This window comes from Xiphophorus hellerii, unplaced genomic scaffold, assembly GCF_003331165.1.
Source record: "Xiphophorus hellerii strain 12219 unplaced genomic scaffold, Xiphophorus_hellerii-4.1 PGA_scaffold_85__1_contigs__length_250000, whole genome shotgun sequence".
Taxonomy (NCBI): domain Eukaryota; kingdom Metazoa; phylum Chordata; class Actinopteri; order Cyprinodontiformes; family Poeciliidae; genus Xiphophorus; species Xiphophorus hellerii.
In genome coordinates this window covers 12639-32608 of record NW_022587660.1, presented here as the reverse complement: position 1 = coordinate 32608, position 19970 = coordinate 12639, and the positions used below count along the sequence as shown (strand labels likewise).

General features: G+C 45.5%; 1 protein-coding gene across 1 annotated transcript in view; it reads left to right on the top strand.

Moving 5' to 3' along the window:
* Positions 1–768: 768 nt before the first annotated feature.
* Positions 769–19970, top strand: part of LOC116716738 (transient receptor potential cation channel subfamily M member 1-like) — a 30410-nt gene continuing 11208 nt past the window's right edge. The window contains exons 1-19 of the mRNA XM_032557560.1: positions 769–995; positions 4261–4337; positions 5381–5573; positions 5634–5871; positions 6038–6162; positions 7151–7322; positions 8064–8238; positions 8675–8798; positions 14357–14429; positions 14501–14601; positions 14672–14830; positions 16044–16178; positions 16599–16649; positions 17320–17460; positions 17539–17568; positions 17652–17944; positions 18140–18368; positions 18908–19036; positions 19110–19247. Coding sequence (XP_032413451.1) covers positions 909–995; positions 4261–4337; positions 5381–5573; positions 5634–5871; positions 6038–6162; positions 7151–7322; positions 8064–8238; positions 8675–8798; positions 14357–14429; positions 14501–14601; positions 14672–14830; positions 16044–16178; positions 16599–16649; positions 17320–17460; positions 17539–17568; positions 17652–17944; positions 18140–18368; positions 18908–19036; positions 19110–19247 — 2670 coding nt within the window. The 5' untranslated portion in view covers positions 769–908. The remainder of the gene's footprint in view (positions 996–4260; positions 4338–5380; positions 5574–5633; positions 5872–6037; positions 6163–7150; positions 7323–8063; positions 8239–8674; positions 8799–14356; positions 14430–14500; positions 14602–14671; positions 14831–16043; positions 16179–16598; positions 16650–17319; positions 17461–17538; positions 17569–17651; positions 17945–18139; positions 18369–18907; positions 19037–19109; positions 19248–19970) is intronic.

Here is a 19970-nt window from a genome sequence, read left to right as displayed (position 1 = left end):
GAAGCAGCTTTCAGCTTCTATGCACCACAAATCTGGAACAAACTTCCAGAAAACTGTAAAACAGCTGAAACACTGACTTATTTTAAATCTCAACTAAAAACCCACCTGTTTAGGATTGTATTTGAAACGTAATCAATTACAAATTTATTGATGGAACTTTACTTAATGCTTTGTTTTGATTATTGATTCTATGTTGCTTTGTGTTTCTGTGTTTGTAATGATGTAAAGCACTTTGAAATGCCTTGCTGCTGAAATGTGCTATACAAATAAAATTTGATTGATTTGATATAGTGAATAAATGATGGTTTATAATCCAGGAGCTCAGATGCTGGTAGCAACTGGTACAATGAACAAAAATAAGACCATAAGTCTGACAATGACACAACAGAAATGACAAGGACCTGACAGAGAGCAAGAGACACAGGTGGGTATAGATACACAGGGAAGGTTATCAAGGGAAACAAAAGACAGTTGGAAACAATCGGGGGCCGACGAGACAACACAAGAACTAAATTGACACACAGAAAACCAAATCCCCACAAAAACTTTGATTCAACATGAGACTCACCAACTGCTTTCAATTTCGTTTCAATGTCAGGCTTCAACGTAGATTCAATGTTTTCTGCCTAATGTTGTTTCACCAGATTTTGCTATCTGGGGTAATTGTTCTTTATTGCTCTTAACCCAGCAGGTGGTGCTGTTAGCTTCTGAATTTCCCGGCTGAAGGAAATCTGAAAAACAATGTTTGTTTTCATCCAGAGCCGCTGAGGAAGAACTTCAGCTGATCTGGTAAAAAGCCCGACCCACAGCGCCGCTAATCCAGATTAGAGAGCGAGACGCTGAGTTGAGGACAGAAAGGGCAGGAGGACACTGGACAATCAGGATTCTGCTGCAGGAACTGTGATGCCATGATGGACAGCAGAGGACGCAGAGGAACCGATGGGTCAGTGAAACGCTCGTCCATCAAGCGCAGCGTGTCTTCTGGATCCCAGAGGGTAAGATACTGCTGAGTGACCAGAAGATGCAGGGATGGAACAGTCTCTGCATTTTCTGGAGATGGTTTGGAACAGATGTCCTCTGGTCCAATCGGAGCGGTTCAGACTGGACCGGAATCAGGTTGGGGTTCGATTGGACCGGATTTGTTGTCATGGCTCTAGTTACTATGGTGATGATGGAGTGATGCTGACCTGACAGCAGAACCCCAGCACTGGTTCTGTCTGACCATTTCCATCTCTGCATCTCCTTGGTGTTCTGGTCCAACTCTCTTTCCCACGGTTCTTCAGTTACATTAGGTCTGCTCAGATCGCTAAGCATCCCACTGCATTCCAACCAGGATGAGTCCAAACTTTGACTGGACTTCAGTTCAGACATGGACTCAGACCGGTGTTCTGACTATCAGTGCTACCTCGTCAGATTTTCTTACCGTAGCATGGATAGATAGCTAAGTCTGTCTGTCTGTGCTACGCGTCCAAAACTGCTACCGTCATGTTTACAGTCAGAAAACTATAGCAGGTTGTTAATGTTAAATATATCGGATAACAATATTTAAGTGACTGAAGTGGAAGCTTAGCAGTTATGGTTAGCTTAGCATCGGAACAATTTCTATCCATGACGAAACCACAAGAAGATGACTTCCTTCATCTGAATATCTACCTGTTTAAAATGAAAAGCTGTAGATGTTTGCACTAATCCTTTACTAGAATATCCTACCTGTTAAAATATTTTAGATACAGAGGTTTGTAAGAATAAAACAGTAAGCAGGTTTTTATTGGAATTAAACACAGACAACAGATCAACACAACTCTTTTATGCACATTAATCCGCTGTATGACAGACTTTATTAAATGCAGCCACAATGTGTCACTGAACCGCGCAGGTCACTGAAATGATAGGATATGATTAATATACACTAATATTACACGGCTATTGCAGCTTCAATCCCACTTATTATCGCTAACTTCTATTTAGCAAAGTTTAATAATAAAAAAAGAGTGTAATTAAACTAAAATATTTTAAAGCATAAGGACAAAATAGCCCCAAAAAACAACATAATTTGTCCTGATAAACAATGACTTGTTTACAGTAACGACTTTGCAGACGGCAAACTAAAACCATTTATAAATATATTTACAAGCTGCTGTCATGTAAAGTAAAACCATGAAGTAATTCAGCAGCTTAATGAAAACCAGGAATAAAATAACTGAAATAAAGCTTACCGTAAGCTGCGATGAAATAAAACACATGAAACAAAATGTCCACAGGTAGGACATATGTATAAGAAATCTGCTCAGTCAGCAGTATGTGACGTAGCATCGTTACCACAAGGTAGGACGGATTTACGGGTAGCACAGATAAACAGAACAGTGGCCCACTGAGAAATGTCCCGGTGCTCCCAATTAGCCAACAAACTGGGACTGACAAGTCAGAAATCATCTGGGCTCATTGTCTCCTGATTCAGTTTCCCTCTGATCTGGTCACATTATAGGACCTTCACTGGAGTTCTGCTGAAATTCTCTCAAGCTCTCCTGAGGTTCTTTTTGTCCAACTGGGTTGTTTAGTCCAGTCGGAGTGAACTGGTTTATTGAACCTGAGGTTCCACCTGGTCCTCCTCTTCCTCAGCAGGATGCAGCGTCTCCACGTCCGCAGGTTCAGTCAGAGCAGAAAATGTTCGAACCAAACAGGTCACAAAACTCGGAGTCAAGAGTCCAGCTCCAACCAGGAGGAAGAGAGCAAATGTTTTTGTTCTCAACAACAATCAGAAGATATAAAAAATCCAACAAATTAGCTGAAAAATAAGAATAAACATTTGTTTTTGTTCAATTTCACTGAAGATTAATCATTTTTTCCCTTTATTATGCAGTTGTTGAGTCACTCCTCCACCATGTGATGATGATGATGATGATGATGATTATGGTTTCTGTGCAGCGTCATTGTTCACATGAAACAGACAAATCACACTGAGGCTAATGTTCCACTCAGACAGTAATCCATTACTTTAACAAAGTGGAGATTTGGGACCCCCCCCCCCCCCCCCCCCCCCCCCCCCCCGCACACACACACACACGTTTGCACAGCTATCTTTGAGGGGACTTTTCATTGACTTCCATTCATTTCTACAGCCTAAACCCTTACCCTTATCCTAACCCTATCCATTACATACCTAACTCTAACCAACCAAAACTCAATTCACACCTTACTCCTAAATCTGACCCCTGACCCAAAAACAGCGTTTCCCCTTTTGGGGAACAGGCTTTGGTCCCACAAGGAGCAGTGTGTCCCCACAACGTAGTATATGTCAGGAAAATGGTCCCCACAAGGTATTAGAAACAAACGCATACACACACACACACCCCGACACCCCGTCGTGGTTTCATCACTTGTGGGGACTTAACATTGACTTCCATTAATTTCTACAGCCTAAGCCTTACAATAAACCTAACCCTTACCTTAACCTTTGCCCTCAACCTAACTATCACAGACCTAACCACTAACCCAAATACAACAATTTCCCTCATGTGGACCAAGAAATAATCCCCACAAGGAGCAATGGTCCCCATAACCCCACATTGTAGACAGAAATTTTTACAGCAAAACAAAGACCAGCACATCAGCTTCTGTCTTTCACTGATTGGCTCTCCAGTAACATTCTGGTTTTAAAACCAGTAAGACTTTGATACAAACTCCCAGTTACCTGAAATCAGTCAGTCGCCTCCTGGCCCATCAGCCAAATTCCAGGTCAAACTCCAGATAATTCCTGTTCTTGTTTCATTGAAGAAACATTTTTCAAAATGCGAAACATGGCCTCCAGAGCTGATTTAGAGACAATTATTTGCACTTCCTATCACCTTGACAACGGCTTTTACTAGCCAGGCTCCTGATTGACTGAGTCAGCTACTGAACTCTGCTGCTCTGGACCTTCACTGCCAAACATAGCGGCTGGAACCTAAAGAGGCATTTCAGTCCATGACTGGGCCCAGTTTGGTCAGTGACTGGGCCCAGTTTGGTCAGTGACTGGGACCAGTTTGCTCCAGCAGCTTCGTTTTGTCGACTCTGTGGAGGATTTAAAAAACCAACTGAAAGCATTTATTTCCATAGGTTTTTGTATCTAGATTTTTTTCTGTATTCTTATCGTTTGTTTGGATCTTATGTCTGTGAAAAGTGCTTTATGAATAAACGGTAGTTGTTATATCCAGCCTGGGTGAGTCTGGAGTGTTTTAGAGCAGCAACACTTTAACCACTGCTTGCTGTTTCCTGCTGCAGGTTCACAGAGCGTGGATCGAGAGAACCTTCCAGAAGAGAGAATGCATCCAGATCATTCCCAGCAAAGATGCCAGCAGGTGAAACGATGCACAGATCTCTGTTATATTGTTGTTGTGTTGATGAAGAGAAGCTCAGGTGCTCTGAGCAAGGCGGTCACATGGTGCTGATCTCGTCTGAGTTTCAGTCATGTGACTCTCAAGAAATCCCTGACCCCTGACCCCAAAACAGCATTTCCCCTTGTGGGGACCAGGCCCACAAGGGGAACCAGGACGAAGCAGAGCAGCTTCTCATATTCAGAGATTTCCTGAAGGTGGAGCAAAGCAGGGAAGCTAAAATCTGAAAACATCTGCTCCACCTCCAGCTGCTGTGGTTCTCTTCCTCTCTGCTCTGAGCCAAACCAATCTGTTTCCCCTCCTGGCCTGTGGGGGCGCTGCACCAAGAACCATTGAAGGAAACGACACAAAAACCTCTGAAGACACTGAGAGCAACTTCCTTCTTCACCAGATGGAAACAAGATGGAGGCGTCAGATTGTAGCGGTTGGAGGATTTCTCTTTAGTCTTTGGCCAGGAGACCAGGAGCCATTTCTGCTGCTAGCGCTAGGCTAGCAAGTTAGCTTTGGTTGTATTTACCCAGAATTTACCCTGTGCTGTAGTTCACTTCCTGCTTTTGGAGAGATCTCTGGTTCTGTTTTAATGTTTGAATTCAAACAGAACCAGAGTTCACTTCAACCAAACCCAGACCGAGGTCTGGAGGGCCAGAGGTCAGAGGTCGGTTAGGATTCAGACCAACTGGACCGGACTTTATAGGCAAATGGACTGGAGTCGGGTTGAAGCGGACTGAACGATGAATGATGCAGTCGAACTGACTTCAGGTTTCAGCCAAAGACTAGTGCCGTGTTTCCTAGATCATCAATGAGGGGTTGAAGGTCAGGAGTCAGCTCTTCTCTTACAGGCATAATAATCTCTGGATGGAGGTTTTAATTCTGTTTTAGTTATTTTTTGTTTTAAAATCAAATCTCCAGTCAATGAGACACAGTGAGTTTCTTTTGCATGATGATCCTTCATAAATAAACTTGCCTTTAATGTGAGGTAAAGTGGATGTCTTCTTTCTGCTGTGTAGGTGCAGCTGTGGCCAGCTGGTGGCGCAGCACCCTCCCATCCCTGCAGGGGCAGTGGAGGAGACGGGCCAGCTGGTTCAGTTGGATGTCCAGCCTGCAGAGAGATGGAGCATCCTGAAACACACCCAGACCTTTTCCACTGACGCCTATGGAGTCCTGGAGTTCCAGGGGGGAGGACACGTCAACAAGGCCATGGTAACACGGAGCAGACCAGGTTACTAGGATGATGGTAGCAGCTCAGACTGACTCTCTCCCCTTCATGCTGTCTCTGTCCTGCAGTACATCAGGGTCTCCTATGACTCCAAGCCAGACTCTCTGCTCCACCTGATGGTGAAGGAGTGGCAGCTGGAGCTGCCTACGCTGCTCATCTCCGTCCATGGAGGGCTGCAGAACTTTGACCTGCCCCCCAAACTGAAGCAGGTCTTTGGGAGGGGGCTGATCAAGGCCGCAGTCACCACTGGAGCCTGGATCTTCACAGGAGGAGTCAGCACAGGTGCAACACTCAGCTCCAATAGACTAATATCTATCAGTGTGCCTGTTAGAGCCACAAATACCCAGGATGAAAACCTGATGAGCTGCTGACAGCAGAACCAAACCAAGAGAGAAGTGTGATCATATTAACTCTGATTCTGCTGAGCTCCCTCCGTCTGCTGTTGCAGGGGTGATTCGACATGTTGGAGACGCTCTCAAAGACCATTCATCCAAGTCCAGAGGAAAGGTCTGTGCCATCGGCATCGCACCCTGGGGAATTGTCGAAAACAAAGAGGACCTGATTGGGAAAGATGTAAGAAGAGTCTGATTAAATCAGGTTTACAAGTCCAGAGCATCTCTGAGCTTCTGCCTTTGTTTACTCAGTGGTGGACTTGTCTGGTGGTAGCTTGCTCTGATTGGATGTTAGTAGGCAGTCATGAATGAAAATGGCTGTGATATCTCCTGATGTCTAGTGGTCTGTTCATTTCTACTGATGAAGGGATTCTCTTCACCCTTAGTTCAGTTGGTTGCATCTTTGTTGGGTTTGTAGAGGACATGAGCTAGTGGTCCTTTGGGTATCATGGGAGGAGTAGGAGGTACTGTGCAGCTCCTCCCATGCCCTCGTTAGCTGGGTCCAGATTTCTGACACATTGTGGAGGATGAAGCATGGAGTCTGCCAGGCAGCCCTCTGTCAGGTGTTAATGGACCCGATCTCAAGGTACCTTCAGGAAGAAGACCTGGAGAACCTCGGGTTTGGTCTTTGGTTGGGATGCTGGCATCTTCAGTATGCACTCTAGATGCTAACAGCTGAGTCTGAAGTGACCAGGATGAGAGTCATGAGCTGGAATTCAAGAGGTCATGAGGGAAATATGGAGCACAGGTGATGATGCTGTGATCTGCTAATCTGGTCTGTCGAAGAGAAGAAAGATCGGTTGCTCCATCTGTGTTCGGACCCTTATCCTCGGTCGGGAATGTTCATTGATCTGTGAAAGTGTTTAATTCATTGTTATTGATGATGTTAATGTCACCATGATAACCTCTAATGCAGGGGTCTCAAACTCCAGTCCTCGAGGGCCGCAGTCCTGCAGTTTTTAGATGTGCCACAGGTACAAAACACTGGAATGAAATGGCTTAATTACCTCCTCCTTGTGTAGATCAGTTCTCCAGAGCCTTGCTAACGACTTAATTATTCTATTCAGGTGTGGTGCAGCAGAGGCACATCTAAAAGTTGCAGGACTGCGGCCCTCGAGGACTGGAGTTTGAGACCCCTGCTCTAATGGAAGCCTGCTGCTGCGTTTCAGGTGACTCGCCCGTACCAGACCATGTCCAACCCGCTCAGTAAGCTGTCAGTCCTGAACAGCAGCCACTCTCACTTCATCCTATCCGACAATGGCACCACCGGCAAATATGGAGCTGAGGTCCGCCTCCGCCGGCAGCTGGAGAAACATGTCTCCCTGCAGAAGATCAACACACGTAAGTCATGTGACCCTGCAGCAGCCTCTCCCTGGCCTGCTAAGTCTCCTCTACTCATGTGACTGGTCAGGTGACCTGTGGGTTTCCCTTTGTCGTCCTATGCCTGGAGGTGTCTGTAAGGCAGGGACAGCAAGGGGAGCCTCAGCTGTCACCCCTTCCTTCAACTCCCACAGAACCAGGCAAACCCAAACGAGACTCCAACCCTCCAGACAGAGACAGAACAGACCCATCAACATAAAACCAACCAAACAAAACCAAAGGAAGGTTCTAGAGTCCTTCAATCCAATGTCAGGAAATCAGTGAAACTACTCAACCTCCTTTGTGTTATGATCTAATGTCCACAGAACAGGAAGGAAAATTGAAAATTGCTGAGGAGTTTTTAAATGGGGTTAAAGGGTCATGTTTACATTGCCTCAGAGTTATAAGGTAAAAAAAGAGCCTTTATTTTGGTTCTCCAACCATAGAATAAAACACACTGATACAATCACAACATCATAGAAAAAGACATTTTGTTTGCCATGGGCAGCTGTGAAGCCTTCTGTTCCTGGAAGGCACAAAAATCTGATGAAATGTTTATACTTACTGGTCAGACCTTCTACAATCAGATCCTGTTTTCACCAACGATCCTCCATTACTTTGTCTTTAGTTTCATGACAGTCCCTTTTCTCCTCCTGTCTGAGTCTGAGCGTGGCTTTGGGAGGCTGGCGTTGGTCATCCTGACAGGTGCTTTGATGTTGCCAGGTTTGGGCCAGGGTGTCCCGGTGGTCTGCCTGATCCTAGAGGGGGGTCCTAATGTCATCTCCATTGTGCTGGAGAGTTTGAAGGAGGAACCACCTGTCCCGGTTGTGGTTTGTGACGGCAGCGGCCGGGCCTCCGACATCCTCTCCTTTGCTCACAGATACTGCGAAGAGGACGGGTGAGAACATTTCTGCTGCTTTGGTGTATTTGTTGGTGGTAATTTTCAAGGTGCGTGTGTGATGATGCTTAAAGGTGGCGCAGACACGACCTTAGGTGGACAGCGAAGGATTTTATGCACAACCACCGAATCGGGGGAATCATGCCAATCAGTGAGGAACTCCTGCAGATCTCAGGAGTTGACCTCTGGTTCTACTGACATTCTTCACCACAGCTGGCCTGTCCACCCTTAACTCAAGTCTTTCTATGCATTCTGTTATCATCAGTTCCTGATTCCTGCCCTTCTGTGATGCTGGAAACCATTCATCTTGTCAGTTCTGTGAGAAACGGGTTTTAAGCTGCAGACCTGAGAGGCCGTGTATTCTCAGACACAATATTACCTCCGGATGTCAACGTACCTTCCGGTTTCTCCTCAGTGTCCTGTTCTACCTCTGTAGGCTGGTGAACGAGAGTGTCAAAGATCAGCTCCTGGTCACCATCCAGAAAACTTTCAACTATAGCCGCAGCCAGGCGCAGCAGATCTTCCAGATGGTGATGGAGTGCATGAAGAAGAAGGCTCTGGTAGGACAGCAAAGCTCTAGCTGTTGTGATGGCTGCATCGTCCTGTTCAGTCCCTTCATTGCTGCAACAATAAATCTCCTTCTCATCACCCTGTCTGTGTCATCATTCATCCTCCTGACATCAGAAACCCTTTTTCCTGTCCTGTTCACATAGAAAACAGATAAGGTTCTCTGCTGGTTCTGACAGCATCTTATCAAAACCAGCAGGACTGTTTTCAGTTTTCACATGGTTCAGTCCTCACTTCCCATGAGTATCAGCAATCCAAGGAAAACACCCTGGCAGAGTCAGATGTACTGAAACAGTGGTCTGCTATGGCAGGACGTTATCGGAGGGTACCCACAAAACTATCTCTGCACAAGACACAAGACAGGAGCACAACCACATCACCAACAAACTAGCAAACCCACAAAATAATCCACAAGAACACAATGCCCATGGCCCACAAAAACAGAGGATCTGATCCACATAAGGCCTAACGTGCACAACGCAACACATTCGCATACAGACACACACTTACTGTATATGTCTGCATAGTGTTTCTCCAAGCTACGTTCTTGATGTATGAGGTTGAAGAAGAGTCAGTGAGCTGAATTCCATTTATTAATACCAAAATACAGCTGGTCCATAGTTCATGTTATCCTTAAGGGCTAGCAGAACAAAATGGCATCAAGCAACAGTTTGTAAAGCCCTTCAATAGCTTTTATCTAAGGTACGCCCCAAAAAGGGCGTTCCCCTCTAGTGTGTCATATCCTTTAACCTTAGTGTCATGATCCAAGTTTTGGTCCTGAGTTTTCTCTTTAATTTCCTCCAGCTGGGCGTTAATTGACCAGATGTTTTTGTTTTCTTGATCGTTTTCTCTGGGTAAATTGGTAACACTTTATTTGACAGGTTGTGAATAAGACTGTCATGACACTGTGTCAGGTCTAAATACCTATTAAACAAAACACAGGAAAGACAAGAGAGTTAGATTCTTTGTTTCTCGCGAGGAGAGCAGACAGAGATGTGTTTTCAGTTACAAATCTCCAACCGCTCTGGAAAACACATCTCCCGCTCCTCTATTTTATTGATTTCAGGAAACCCTGTCACACGGGGCGCTGCAACCCTATGGGGTGGGGTTAAAGCATTCATCATATGGTTGCAGCGCTAAATAACATTCACTAGTCTAGACACATGTTATCTATACTCTAGATCTTTCTTGCTCCAGGCACGGTGTGGAATAAGACACGTTGCATAGCTTCAAAGCAACGGCTTTGTATCACAAAGAAGCACAGAGCAGAGTTTATTGTCAGGCTTGTAAAACTCTGCTGGGAGCATTTAACACCTCTGTCTTGTAGGAAGTCCTGCAGGGCAACAGCTGCTGAGAGTAGCTGTCACCCCTATTTCCCAGGGAAGTCTCAGGATAGAATCAAAGTTATTTAACACACAGGAACATTATCTAAATGTAACTACAAGGCTACATGATACAACAAATATTTGATAATTACTAAAAATACAATTTACCCAACACACTGTCATAAACATCAGTAAGTCTTCATGAATATTTATGACTGTTGTCATAAAGTATCATTTGGTAAATCATGACACTTTTAATACAAAGCTGACATTATTCAAAATGTCTTTGTTATGACAACTTGTCATTAACCAAGAAATCATGATCTGACATAAATTTGTTATAAAAGTATTACATTCAGGAGCCTCCACACATTCAGGGGCCTCCAGACACTCAGGGGCCTCCACACATTCAGGGGCCTCCAGACACTCAGGGGCCTCCACACATTCAGGGGCCTCCAGAGATTCAGGGGCCCCTAGAAATGGTTTAATTGTAACACAGACCATAGATCTAAACCTGTAGCATCATTTATAGAGAATAACAATGTTATTACATTTTATTTAATGCATCAGCTGAGAAAAAAACTACATTTAGGATTTAATTAGGACGTTTACTTTGTAAAAGTTTAAAGAATCATCTTGATAGTTTGATTGTTGTGTTACCATGGCTACAATATGGTGTAATCTTTGGGTTTGTTCACAAATACGTCACAGCAAATAACCAATAATCAGTGATTGATTTTAAACCTGGTCTCCCCTCACAGATTCACTAAATCTACATTTAAACATGTTAGTGATGCTGAGGGGGGGGGGTTCTGTCTAAGGCCCCATATTACCTTGGGCCGGCCCTGCATGAACAGCCTCTAGGCTGGAATCCACCTGGAATCTACCTGGAATCTACCTGGAATCCCCCGGTGGCCCCTGTCAGTCCCCCGATGTTTTGGAGACATTTTGGTTCATTTCATTGTGGCATGTTTGGCTTTTTGCTGCGGTTCTAATTATTGCTCCAGTATTTTCTCTGATGTTTATGTTCTGAACTCTAATTGGGCCGAATCTTTCTTTATCACTTGAGGTTCTGCAGTAACTTCTGTTTACAGCCCAGAACCTCCAGCGGCTTTAACCCGCCTGGCAGAAACGATAAGGAGAAGCAGAGAACAGTCAGCAGGCGGTACTGGGTGGTACCGCGTGGTACTGGGTGGTACCGGGCGGTACCGGGGCTTTGTGCTGCGTTGCGACTCGCTGTGTCAGTCTCAGTACCGTGTTTATATCAGGATGTCCAGACGTTGGACCACTTTTTAAAGTAACCAATAATCTAACGCGTTGCTATTTCATATCCAGTAGTCAGACTACAGTTACTTATCAAAATCATTTTGAATTACTATTTTCTTTTGGAATTTAATTTTATTTCCTCTACGTCTTGTCGAGTGATCGCCGTTTCTATGCAACAGAAACATAAACAATGGAGGGAGATGCGCATTTTGTTGGTAGAAAAACAGGAACTACTTTGAGTTTCTGTCGCCAAGTCCGATTAATATAAGTGGCTGTGTGTTTCTTTTTTAAAGTCGCTAGCAAATTTAATGAGTCGCTTTTTGGGCTGGTTTTTGAAGGTGAAGTTGTTCATTTGGGCTTGGAAATAAACAGACAGAAACCCCAGAGTGTGTCTGACCTCCAGCTAGTTTTAGTCAGACTCTCCCTGCCCATCATTTCCAGGATGATCCGTCCCGCTGTGTCTCTGTTAAAGTTAATATATATATATACATATATATATATATATATATATATATATATATGTATATATATATATGTGTGTGTGTGAATGACGTCCAGATGTCCAGGACATTGGAAACATGGAGACTAATATGAACAGAGCAATAAACGTGAAAACAGCCACGAATGAACCAGTCCGTAAAGTTGTGCAACTAAACGCCATTATAATTATTAATATTAATAATATTGATATTAAATGTCACTAATCTGTGCAGCAGCCATCTGAACTGTGGAGCCGCAGGAGTAGCTCTGACCTCTGACACCAAACGCAGAACCTGGAGGCTGAGGGTTAAAATCCTTAGAGTTTTCCAGACAATAGTGGAAAACACAAAAACTGCACAAATTACTAATGTTTTTTTTTTTTATTGTAACCATTAAAAAATCTCCCCTTCAGTTCAACCTTATCAGTGGAGACACATTGTTGATGTTACTATTATAAAATAACTTACAATTAAGTATTGGCAAAGATCAATGTCATTTTCACAGCGTTGTTGTTAGCAGCTGCTGAAAGTAACTAAAAAAGTTACTTTTAATGTAACTTAGTTACTTTCCAAATCAAGTAATCAGTAATCTAACTGAGTTACTTTTTCAAGGAGTAATCAGTAATCTGATTAAAGTTACTTTTTCAAAGTAACTATGCCATCACTGAGGATGTCAGATATTCTTTCTATCAGTCGGTGGTTCCGACCCAGACTGCCTGTAGCGAACCGAACCGGGCTTTTAGCAGAATGATGACGTTAAAGTCAGAAGTTTTTTTCTTTGAAGCATTTCTGTGTTTTGGGCGAGGCGGGTTTTTTCCTGCTATTATGAAAATATAAATAGAAACAATTTTTCTATCGTCAACATCAGACCTACGTTTTTATTCACAAACCAGTGTATGCCTATTCTTATTATAGGCAAGAAAAATATTCTTGCCTATAATATTCTTGCCTAATATTATAGGCAAAATATTCTTGCCCATAATTTGATAGTTAGAGGAACAGATCCTCCTCCTCCTCCTCCTCCTCCTCCTCCTCCTCCTCCTCCTCCTCCTCCTCCTCCTCCTCCTCCTCCTCCTCCTCCTCCTCCTCCTCCTCACCATGGAGTCTGAACAACATGGAGGCAGAAACTGAGAGTCATTATCAGGGCAGCCGGTTTATTTAGCTAAATTATTATATTTAGATAAATATGATTGCTGAGGGGCACAAACAGGCCTTCTGATGCACAGATTAAAAATAATAATAAAAAATTGAAAACAATTTTGTTTGGAAAAAATCCCTCAAAAAGGGCTTTAGTGGCATCAAGGATAAAAGGGGCAGGGACTCAAGGCCGCTCCGCCCCCCCCCTCTCTACGTGCCTGTCCCAGGTGTGTCTGAACGTCCAGAAGACGGAGGGACAGTCGTTTAATTTCTCCTCTTTCTGGAAAACGTTTCAGACAGATTTAACGGTCTAACCCTTCAGATGTCACAGCCGGTCAACAGAGAAGCGATCAGGTTTTACCATCAGCTCCTCAATTCCTGAAAACCGCTCCACCCACACAGATGTGAGCTAAAGATAGGATGTTTTAACAAAACAGAGTTTTTATTTTTTTGTCCACAATATTAATAGTAAAGCAGGAAAAACATAATAATTTTATTTTTACTAAATGGGAAATCCCAAGCTAAGCACAGTGTGCACAGCCGCACAGCTGCAGCACAATGTTGGATGTTCTAAAACTGGGAGCCTGGAAAAGCGTCTGGCGTTCAGGTTAGCATCCAGCTAGCAGCTCCATGTGACTGCGGGTCGACCAGTCCAGACTGTCCTGGATCTGAGCCGCTTCTGACCCGTTCACTGCAACATTAGCATAATGATGAAGGTTTTACATTTCATGCAGCACTTAACTGAGATTGTTCTGTCCATTTCTTTAATCCCACAATCCCGCGCTTCTTCCACCGAACAGCTGCAGCAGCATGTAAAACAATCGGAGCATCAATTCATTAAACTGATCTGCTGTCAGATTAACAGGATCACATGACCTCAGCTCAAACAGGTATGTTTGCTTTCAGAACAACTTTAATCCAAACATCTCCTTTAAAAAGTCCAACAGAAATCCTCCAGAAGAATCAGCAGATCTTCATCCAGGAACCTTCAGGCTCTAACAGTTCAGCATGGAGCCACTGCTGTTCTACCTGACAGCTCTGGCTCCAGGTGAGGCTTCCTGCTTTCCTCTTCCTCAGTCCCCTGGTTGCGGGTTAAAATCCCAGTAGATCAGCAGGTTCTGAAACTTTTGATGCCTGAATGCGCTGCTGCTGCTGAAACCCTGATGAAGCTCTGACATTCGCTCAAGGCCTTTCGAAGTAAAGAGCTTTACTCTCTGATTGGCTCATTCTGAGGAGGAGCTGCTCTGTGATTGGCTCATTCTGAGGAAGAGCTGCTCTGATCCTCTGCAGGAAGCTGACTGAGCGGCTGGAAGGCGCGTCCTGATCGGTTGTGTCTCTGTGCAGATCACCGTGTTCAGGATGGGCTCAGAGGGCCAGCAGGACATCGAGATGTCCATCCTCACAGCCCTGCTCAAAGGTAACCATGGCGATGAAGACGGCAGGTGCTCTTCATTCAGACGCACAACCTGACCATCTTGATGTCTTCAGGTACGAACGCTTCGGCGTCCGACCAGCTGAGTCTGGCCCTGGCCTGGAACCGCGTGGACATCGCTCGGAGCCAGATCTTCGTCTACGGCCTGCACTGGCCCGTGAGCACTTCGGCGTTCCTCGGTCTGTCCGTCTGACCTCATCTCTGACCTCAGCATTTCTGTTTCTCAGCCTGCTGGCGCCGTGGCAGCTGACCGGCCCAAAAGCCCGGCGGCGCAGCGCCAACCGGCCGGAAAGGGAAAAGTCAGAGGAAAGAAAGGCAAAGGAGGGAAAGCCAAAGCGGAACCGCCGGAGGAAACCGACCCGCGGAAACTGGAGCTGCTCAGCTGGGTGAGAGAGGCGGGTCCATCAGAACCCCAAAACCTGATCCATCAGAACCCCAGAAAAAGTTCCACTAGAGCAAACAGCGGGCTGCACCAGAAATCTGGAACCGGGTCCATTAGAACCCCGGAGCCAGTTCCACTAGAACCAAGAGTCGGTTCCACCAGAACCCCGGAACATGGTCCATCAAAACCCTGGAACCGGTTCCACTAGAGCCAAGAACCGGTTCCACTAGAACCAAGAGCCAGTTCCACTAGAACCAAGAACCGGTTCCATCAGAACCCCAGAACCAGTTCCACTACAGCAAAGAGCCGGCTCCACAGAACTTCGGAGCCAGTGCCGTTAGAACCCTGGAGCCGGTTCCACCAGAACCCCGGAACATGGTCCATCAAAACCCTGGAACCGGTTCCACTAGAGCCAAGAACCGGTTCCACTGGAACCAAGAGCCGGTTCCATTAGAACCCTGGAGCCGGTTCCACTAGATCCAAGAACCGGTTCCACTAGAGCCAAGAACCGGTTCCACTAGAACCAAGAACCGGTTCCATCAGAACCCCAGAACCAGTTCCACTAGAGCAAAGAGCCAGTTCCATCAGAACCCTGGAACCGGTTCCACTAGATCCAAGAACCGGTTCCACTAGAGCCAAGAACCGGTTCCACTAGAACCAAGAACCGGTTCCATCAGAACCCCAGAACCAGTTCCACTAGATCCAAGAGCCGGTTCCATTAGAACCCTGGAGCCGGTTCCACTTGATCCAAGAGGCGGTTCCACCAGAACCCCGGAACCGGGTCCATCAGAACCCCTGAACTAGTTCCACTTGGACCAAGAGCTGGTTCCAATAGAACCCCGGAACCAGTTAAAGTAGAACCAAGAACCGTTTCTACTAGAACCAAGAACCGGTTCCATCAGAACCCCAGAACCAGTTCCACTAGAGCAAAGAGCCAGTTCCATCAGAACCCTGGAACCGGTTCCACTACAGCCAAGAACCGGTTCCACTAGAACCAAGAACCGGTTCCATCAGAACCCCAGAACCAGTTCCACTAGAGCAAAGAGCCAGTTCCATCAGAACCCTGGAACCGGTTCCACTACAGCCAAGAACCGGTTCCACTAGAACCAAGAACTGGTTCCATCAGAACCCCAGAACCAGTTCCACTAGAGCAAAGAGCCAGTTCCATCAGAACCCCGGAACCGGTTCCACGGTCTGACCAAGTCTCGTGCTGACAGGTGAACTCCCTGGAACAGGCCATGATGGACGCTCTGGTTCTGGACCGGGTGGACTTTGTGAAGCTCCTGATTGAAAACGGCGTCAACATCCATCACTTCCTGACGATTCCGCGCTTAGAAGAACTTTACAACACGGTGAGGCCACATCTGGAAACTACATGTACCAGAAAACCCTCCACCAGGCAGAAACATGGCTGAACCACAGTGGGACATAGGAAAATTAATTATTGATCAGTTATTGATATTAATTAATGCACTTAAACCCAGTAAGCTTTTAGATGTTGAAAGTTTTCCTGTAAATCTGTTGTTGAATCAAATTGAGGTTTTATTCAGACAAATTGAATCTAAGGATAAAAGCTCTTTGTTTTGTCCTCCATCTCTGTTTTAACCTTAATCTGTAAAACGACTGGAGCTTTTAAAACAACAGCAGCTACTCTCAGATTACAGAGTCGCTGCTCGCTGGCTGACGCTCCAACTCAGGGATTAAGGCTTGACTAATGTTCAGGGTCACAGTCACCGGAAAAGGTCAACCTCCAACTGTCTTTGTTTCTGCAGAAGCTGGGTCCTGTGAATACGCTCCACTTTGTGGTACGAGACGTGAAGAAGGTGAGTGTTGTTACTGGTGACCAGTTTCCCCACTGAAAAAACACACTGGTTTCCTCTGAGCTCTCCATTGTTACGCCGCTAAGACTGAAGGCACGTTAACGCACAGTGACATCCAGAGTCCAAAGCCCAACGCGACGCCAGGAGTGAGCTCACATGAGCAGCTGTTGCCTGGGAAGGGTCAAAGGTCATCTCCAAATCATCTAAGGCCTGTTACCATCCAGCGAGAAAACATCTCTTCAGCTGGCAGAGGTCACAGTATGCAGCTCAGAGAAACTAACAGATTCTACAGGCCTCAGTTAACAGCACACAGGTTAAAGTTCATAGCACTGAAAGCCTCTGCTCTCTAGAAACAAGATGGCCACCAGCCTGAGGTTAGCAGAGACGAAATTTCTGGGACAATGTCCTCTGGACAGACGATAACAGAGTGGAGATGATGGACAGAACCGAGATGGAGGAAATTAGATCAGCATAAACTCCTCACTCCAGCTGTAATCCCAGAGTTCTTCAGGTCCGTTAGGTTCTGGTTCCCCCTCGGTGCCTTAGGGTGCCAGTTTCCCTTGGAGGGTTTGTTCAGGCAGCAGATGTTTCACATGTTACCTTGTGGTCTAAAGAGAAGGGCAGAGCAGCAGATTGATTCCTTCTTAACTAAAGTGACTGATGTGTGTTTCAGGGGAATCTTCCTCCAGATTACCAGATTACTCTGATCGACATTGGGCTGGTTCTGGAGTTCCTAATGGGGGGGGCCTACCGCTGCAACTACACCAGGAAGAACTTCAGGACACTGTACAACAACCTGTACGGTCTGAAACGAGTGAGTGAGGAAGGAGAACCTCAGCAGACCCCAGACCAATCTGATCTGTTGGCTCATCTCCATGTTTTTGTCTTGCAGCCCAAAGCTCTGAAGCTGCTTGGGATGGAGGTGAGGATGTGTTGCTGCCAGTCTGAAAGGGAACGAGTGAGAGAGACGACGAGTCGGTCAGCTATTCTAAATTCTGTCTGTAGGACGATGAGCCGCGGCCAAAGGGAAAAGGGAAGAAGAACAAGAAGAAGGAGGAGGAGGTGGACATCGATGTGGATGACCCTGAGGTCAGCAGGTTCCAGTATCCCTTCCATGAGCTCATGGTGTGGGCTGTGCTGATGAAGCGCCAGAAGATGGCGCTGTTCCTGTGGCAGCGGGGCGAAGAGGCCATGGCCAAAGCTCTGGTGGCTTGTAAGCTCTACAAGGCCATGGCCCATGAATCCTCCCAGAGCGAGCTGGTGGACGACATCTACCAGGACCTGGAGAACAACTCCAAGTGAGTCCACACCGCCCAGGTCCATTTCTGGTTCCATGTTGGGGCCACAAGCTCTGTTCCTGGTAGTGGTTCTGAATGAAGCCAGTCAGCCTCCTCCAGGATGACTCATGTCTGCTGATCTATTTGGAACATGCTGTGAAAAATGTGTTTTCGTGCATAACATAAAAATGGCAGCAGTGCTGTGTTTCTGTTCAGGGAGTTTGGTCAGCTGGCCTACGAACTGCTGGATCAGTCGTACAAACACGACGAGCAGCTAGCCATGAAGATGTTGACCTATGAGCTGAAGAACTGGAGTAACTCCACCTGCCTGAAGCTGGCTGTAGCTGCCAAACACAGAGACTTCATCGCTCACACCTGCAGCCAGATGCTGTTGACTGACATGTGGATGGGCTGTCTGAGGATGGGCAAGAGCAACAGCCTGAAGGTACAACAGGAAACACAGACAGCAACACCAACACCAGTCCGTTTTTCTCATGATCAATCGGAAACATTATAATCTTCTACAAAAAAGTTGAATAACAACCTGAGGGACTCCAGCAGTGCTTCCACATAAAGGCTTCATTATGACTCATTCCCCATCCTCACAGAGACCATGTTAGGTGTATCCAAACGGTTTGTCATCGTTCAGACTGTGTGTCCTCACAGATCCGCCATTTTGAGACCAGAAATGATCATTTTTGAAACCAGGCCGGTTCCAGAGCGAATGTTTCTGTGAGGCAATGTCCAAACTCTCTATTCTGCTTGCGCCTCACTCTCACAAATAAAACATATGGAGTTGTTCTGTGTTTTTGGCTTTCCCTTGTAGTGTTACAGCGCCACCCATTGGACTGGCTGACCCACTACAGCATTTTCAGTGGTGCTACGCGCATTTTTCTTAGATGTTTGCAAATTTTTCTGTGTTCATCACTGTGTAGAAGGAGTCTTAGTTTTGTTAACCTTTTGCCTTTTTTGAATTGTCCTCAGGTGATTTTAGGAATTATTTTTCCCCCCGCCATCCTGTTCCTTGAATTCAGACTTGGAGATGAAACTTCTCACCATTCATGGAAAGAAAACACTACTGGGAAAACTAAAGATGAGAATAAATCCAACAAGGTACAGATTGAGCAGAGTAGATGTTGTTAATGCCATTATCAAAGCAGTTTGAGTCACGGCTTATCATTTTCAGGATGCAGCCTCCAATGTCGACACAACGTCCAAGAAAGGAGATGAAGAAGAGAACCAGAAGAAGAACCTAAGGATTCCCATTGGGAGGAAGATCTACGAGTTTTACAACGCCCCTTTCACCAAGTTCTGGTTCAACACGGCGAGTTCACTTCACCTTGAAGAGGGAAACTTGTATTAATGTTTGGTGATAGTGACTGGGTGCTCATAAATCAGAAACATTCAGTTCGTATTCTATGGTTTTTATCTCATATAAGGAGAGCTTCCTCTTTCAACAAAGGTTTGAGAACCTGAAGTGTGTTTCTGGTTTGTAACTGAAGAAACTGGGCTTTTTTCCTTCGACTCATGTTGACTGCAGTGGCACACAAGCATAATCAGACTAGGAAAAATTATGATAGTAATTCTGCAGAATATTGCAAGAGTACTGAAAGCTGGGTTATACTAAATTTCCGGTGACTAAGTTGTTTCTGGTTTCAGAATAAAATATATTTTTATTTGCCACTGAAGTTAGATGTCAGATAAACACGAAGCAGCAGCAGCAGAATCCATAACGCGGCCCGTTGGCTTTCTTTAAGATGTAACGTTGAGTGAGGAGCGGAGCACGAAGCAGCCTATAGGAGAGTCAGATCCTCTAAGGTTAAAAACCAGAATAACATGAAATGCTTCGATCCACCGGTAATGGGTCTCTGCCTGAAGTCAGGTTCTCTTGCTCCAAAGTTTGGCAGGATGCGGCGGAGCTGTGAAGGCAGGACTTTAATCTGTTCTGGTGTAGAGCGAGCAAACTGAACGAGGAAGCTCTGAATTTATGTTTACGTTCCAAATGATCTTCTGTCGGGCTGAGGGTCTGTAAGGTAGGAACCGTAAG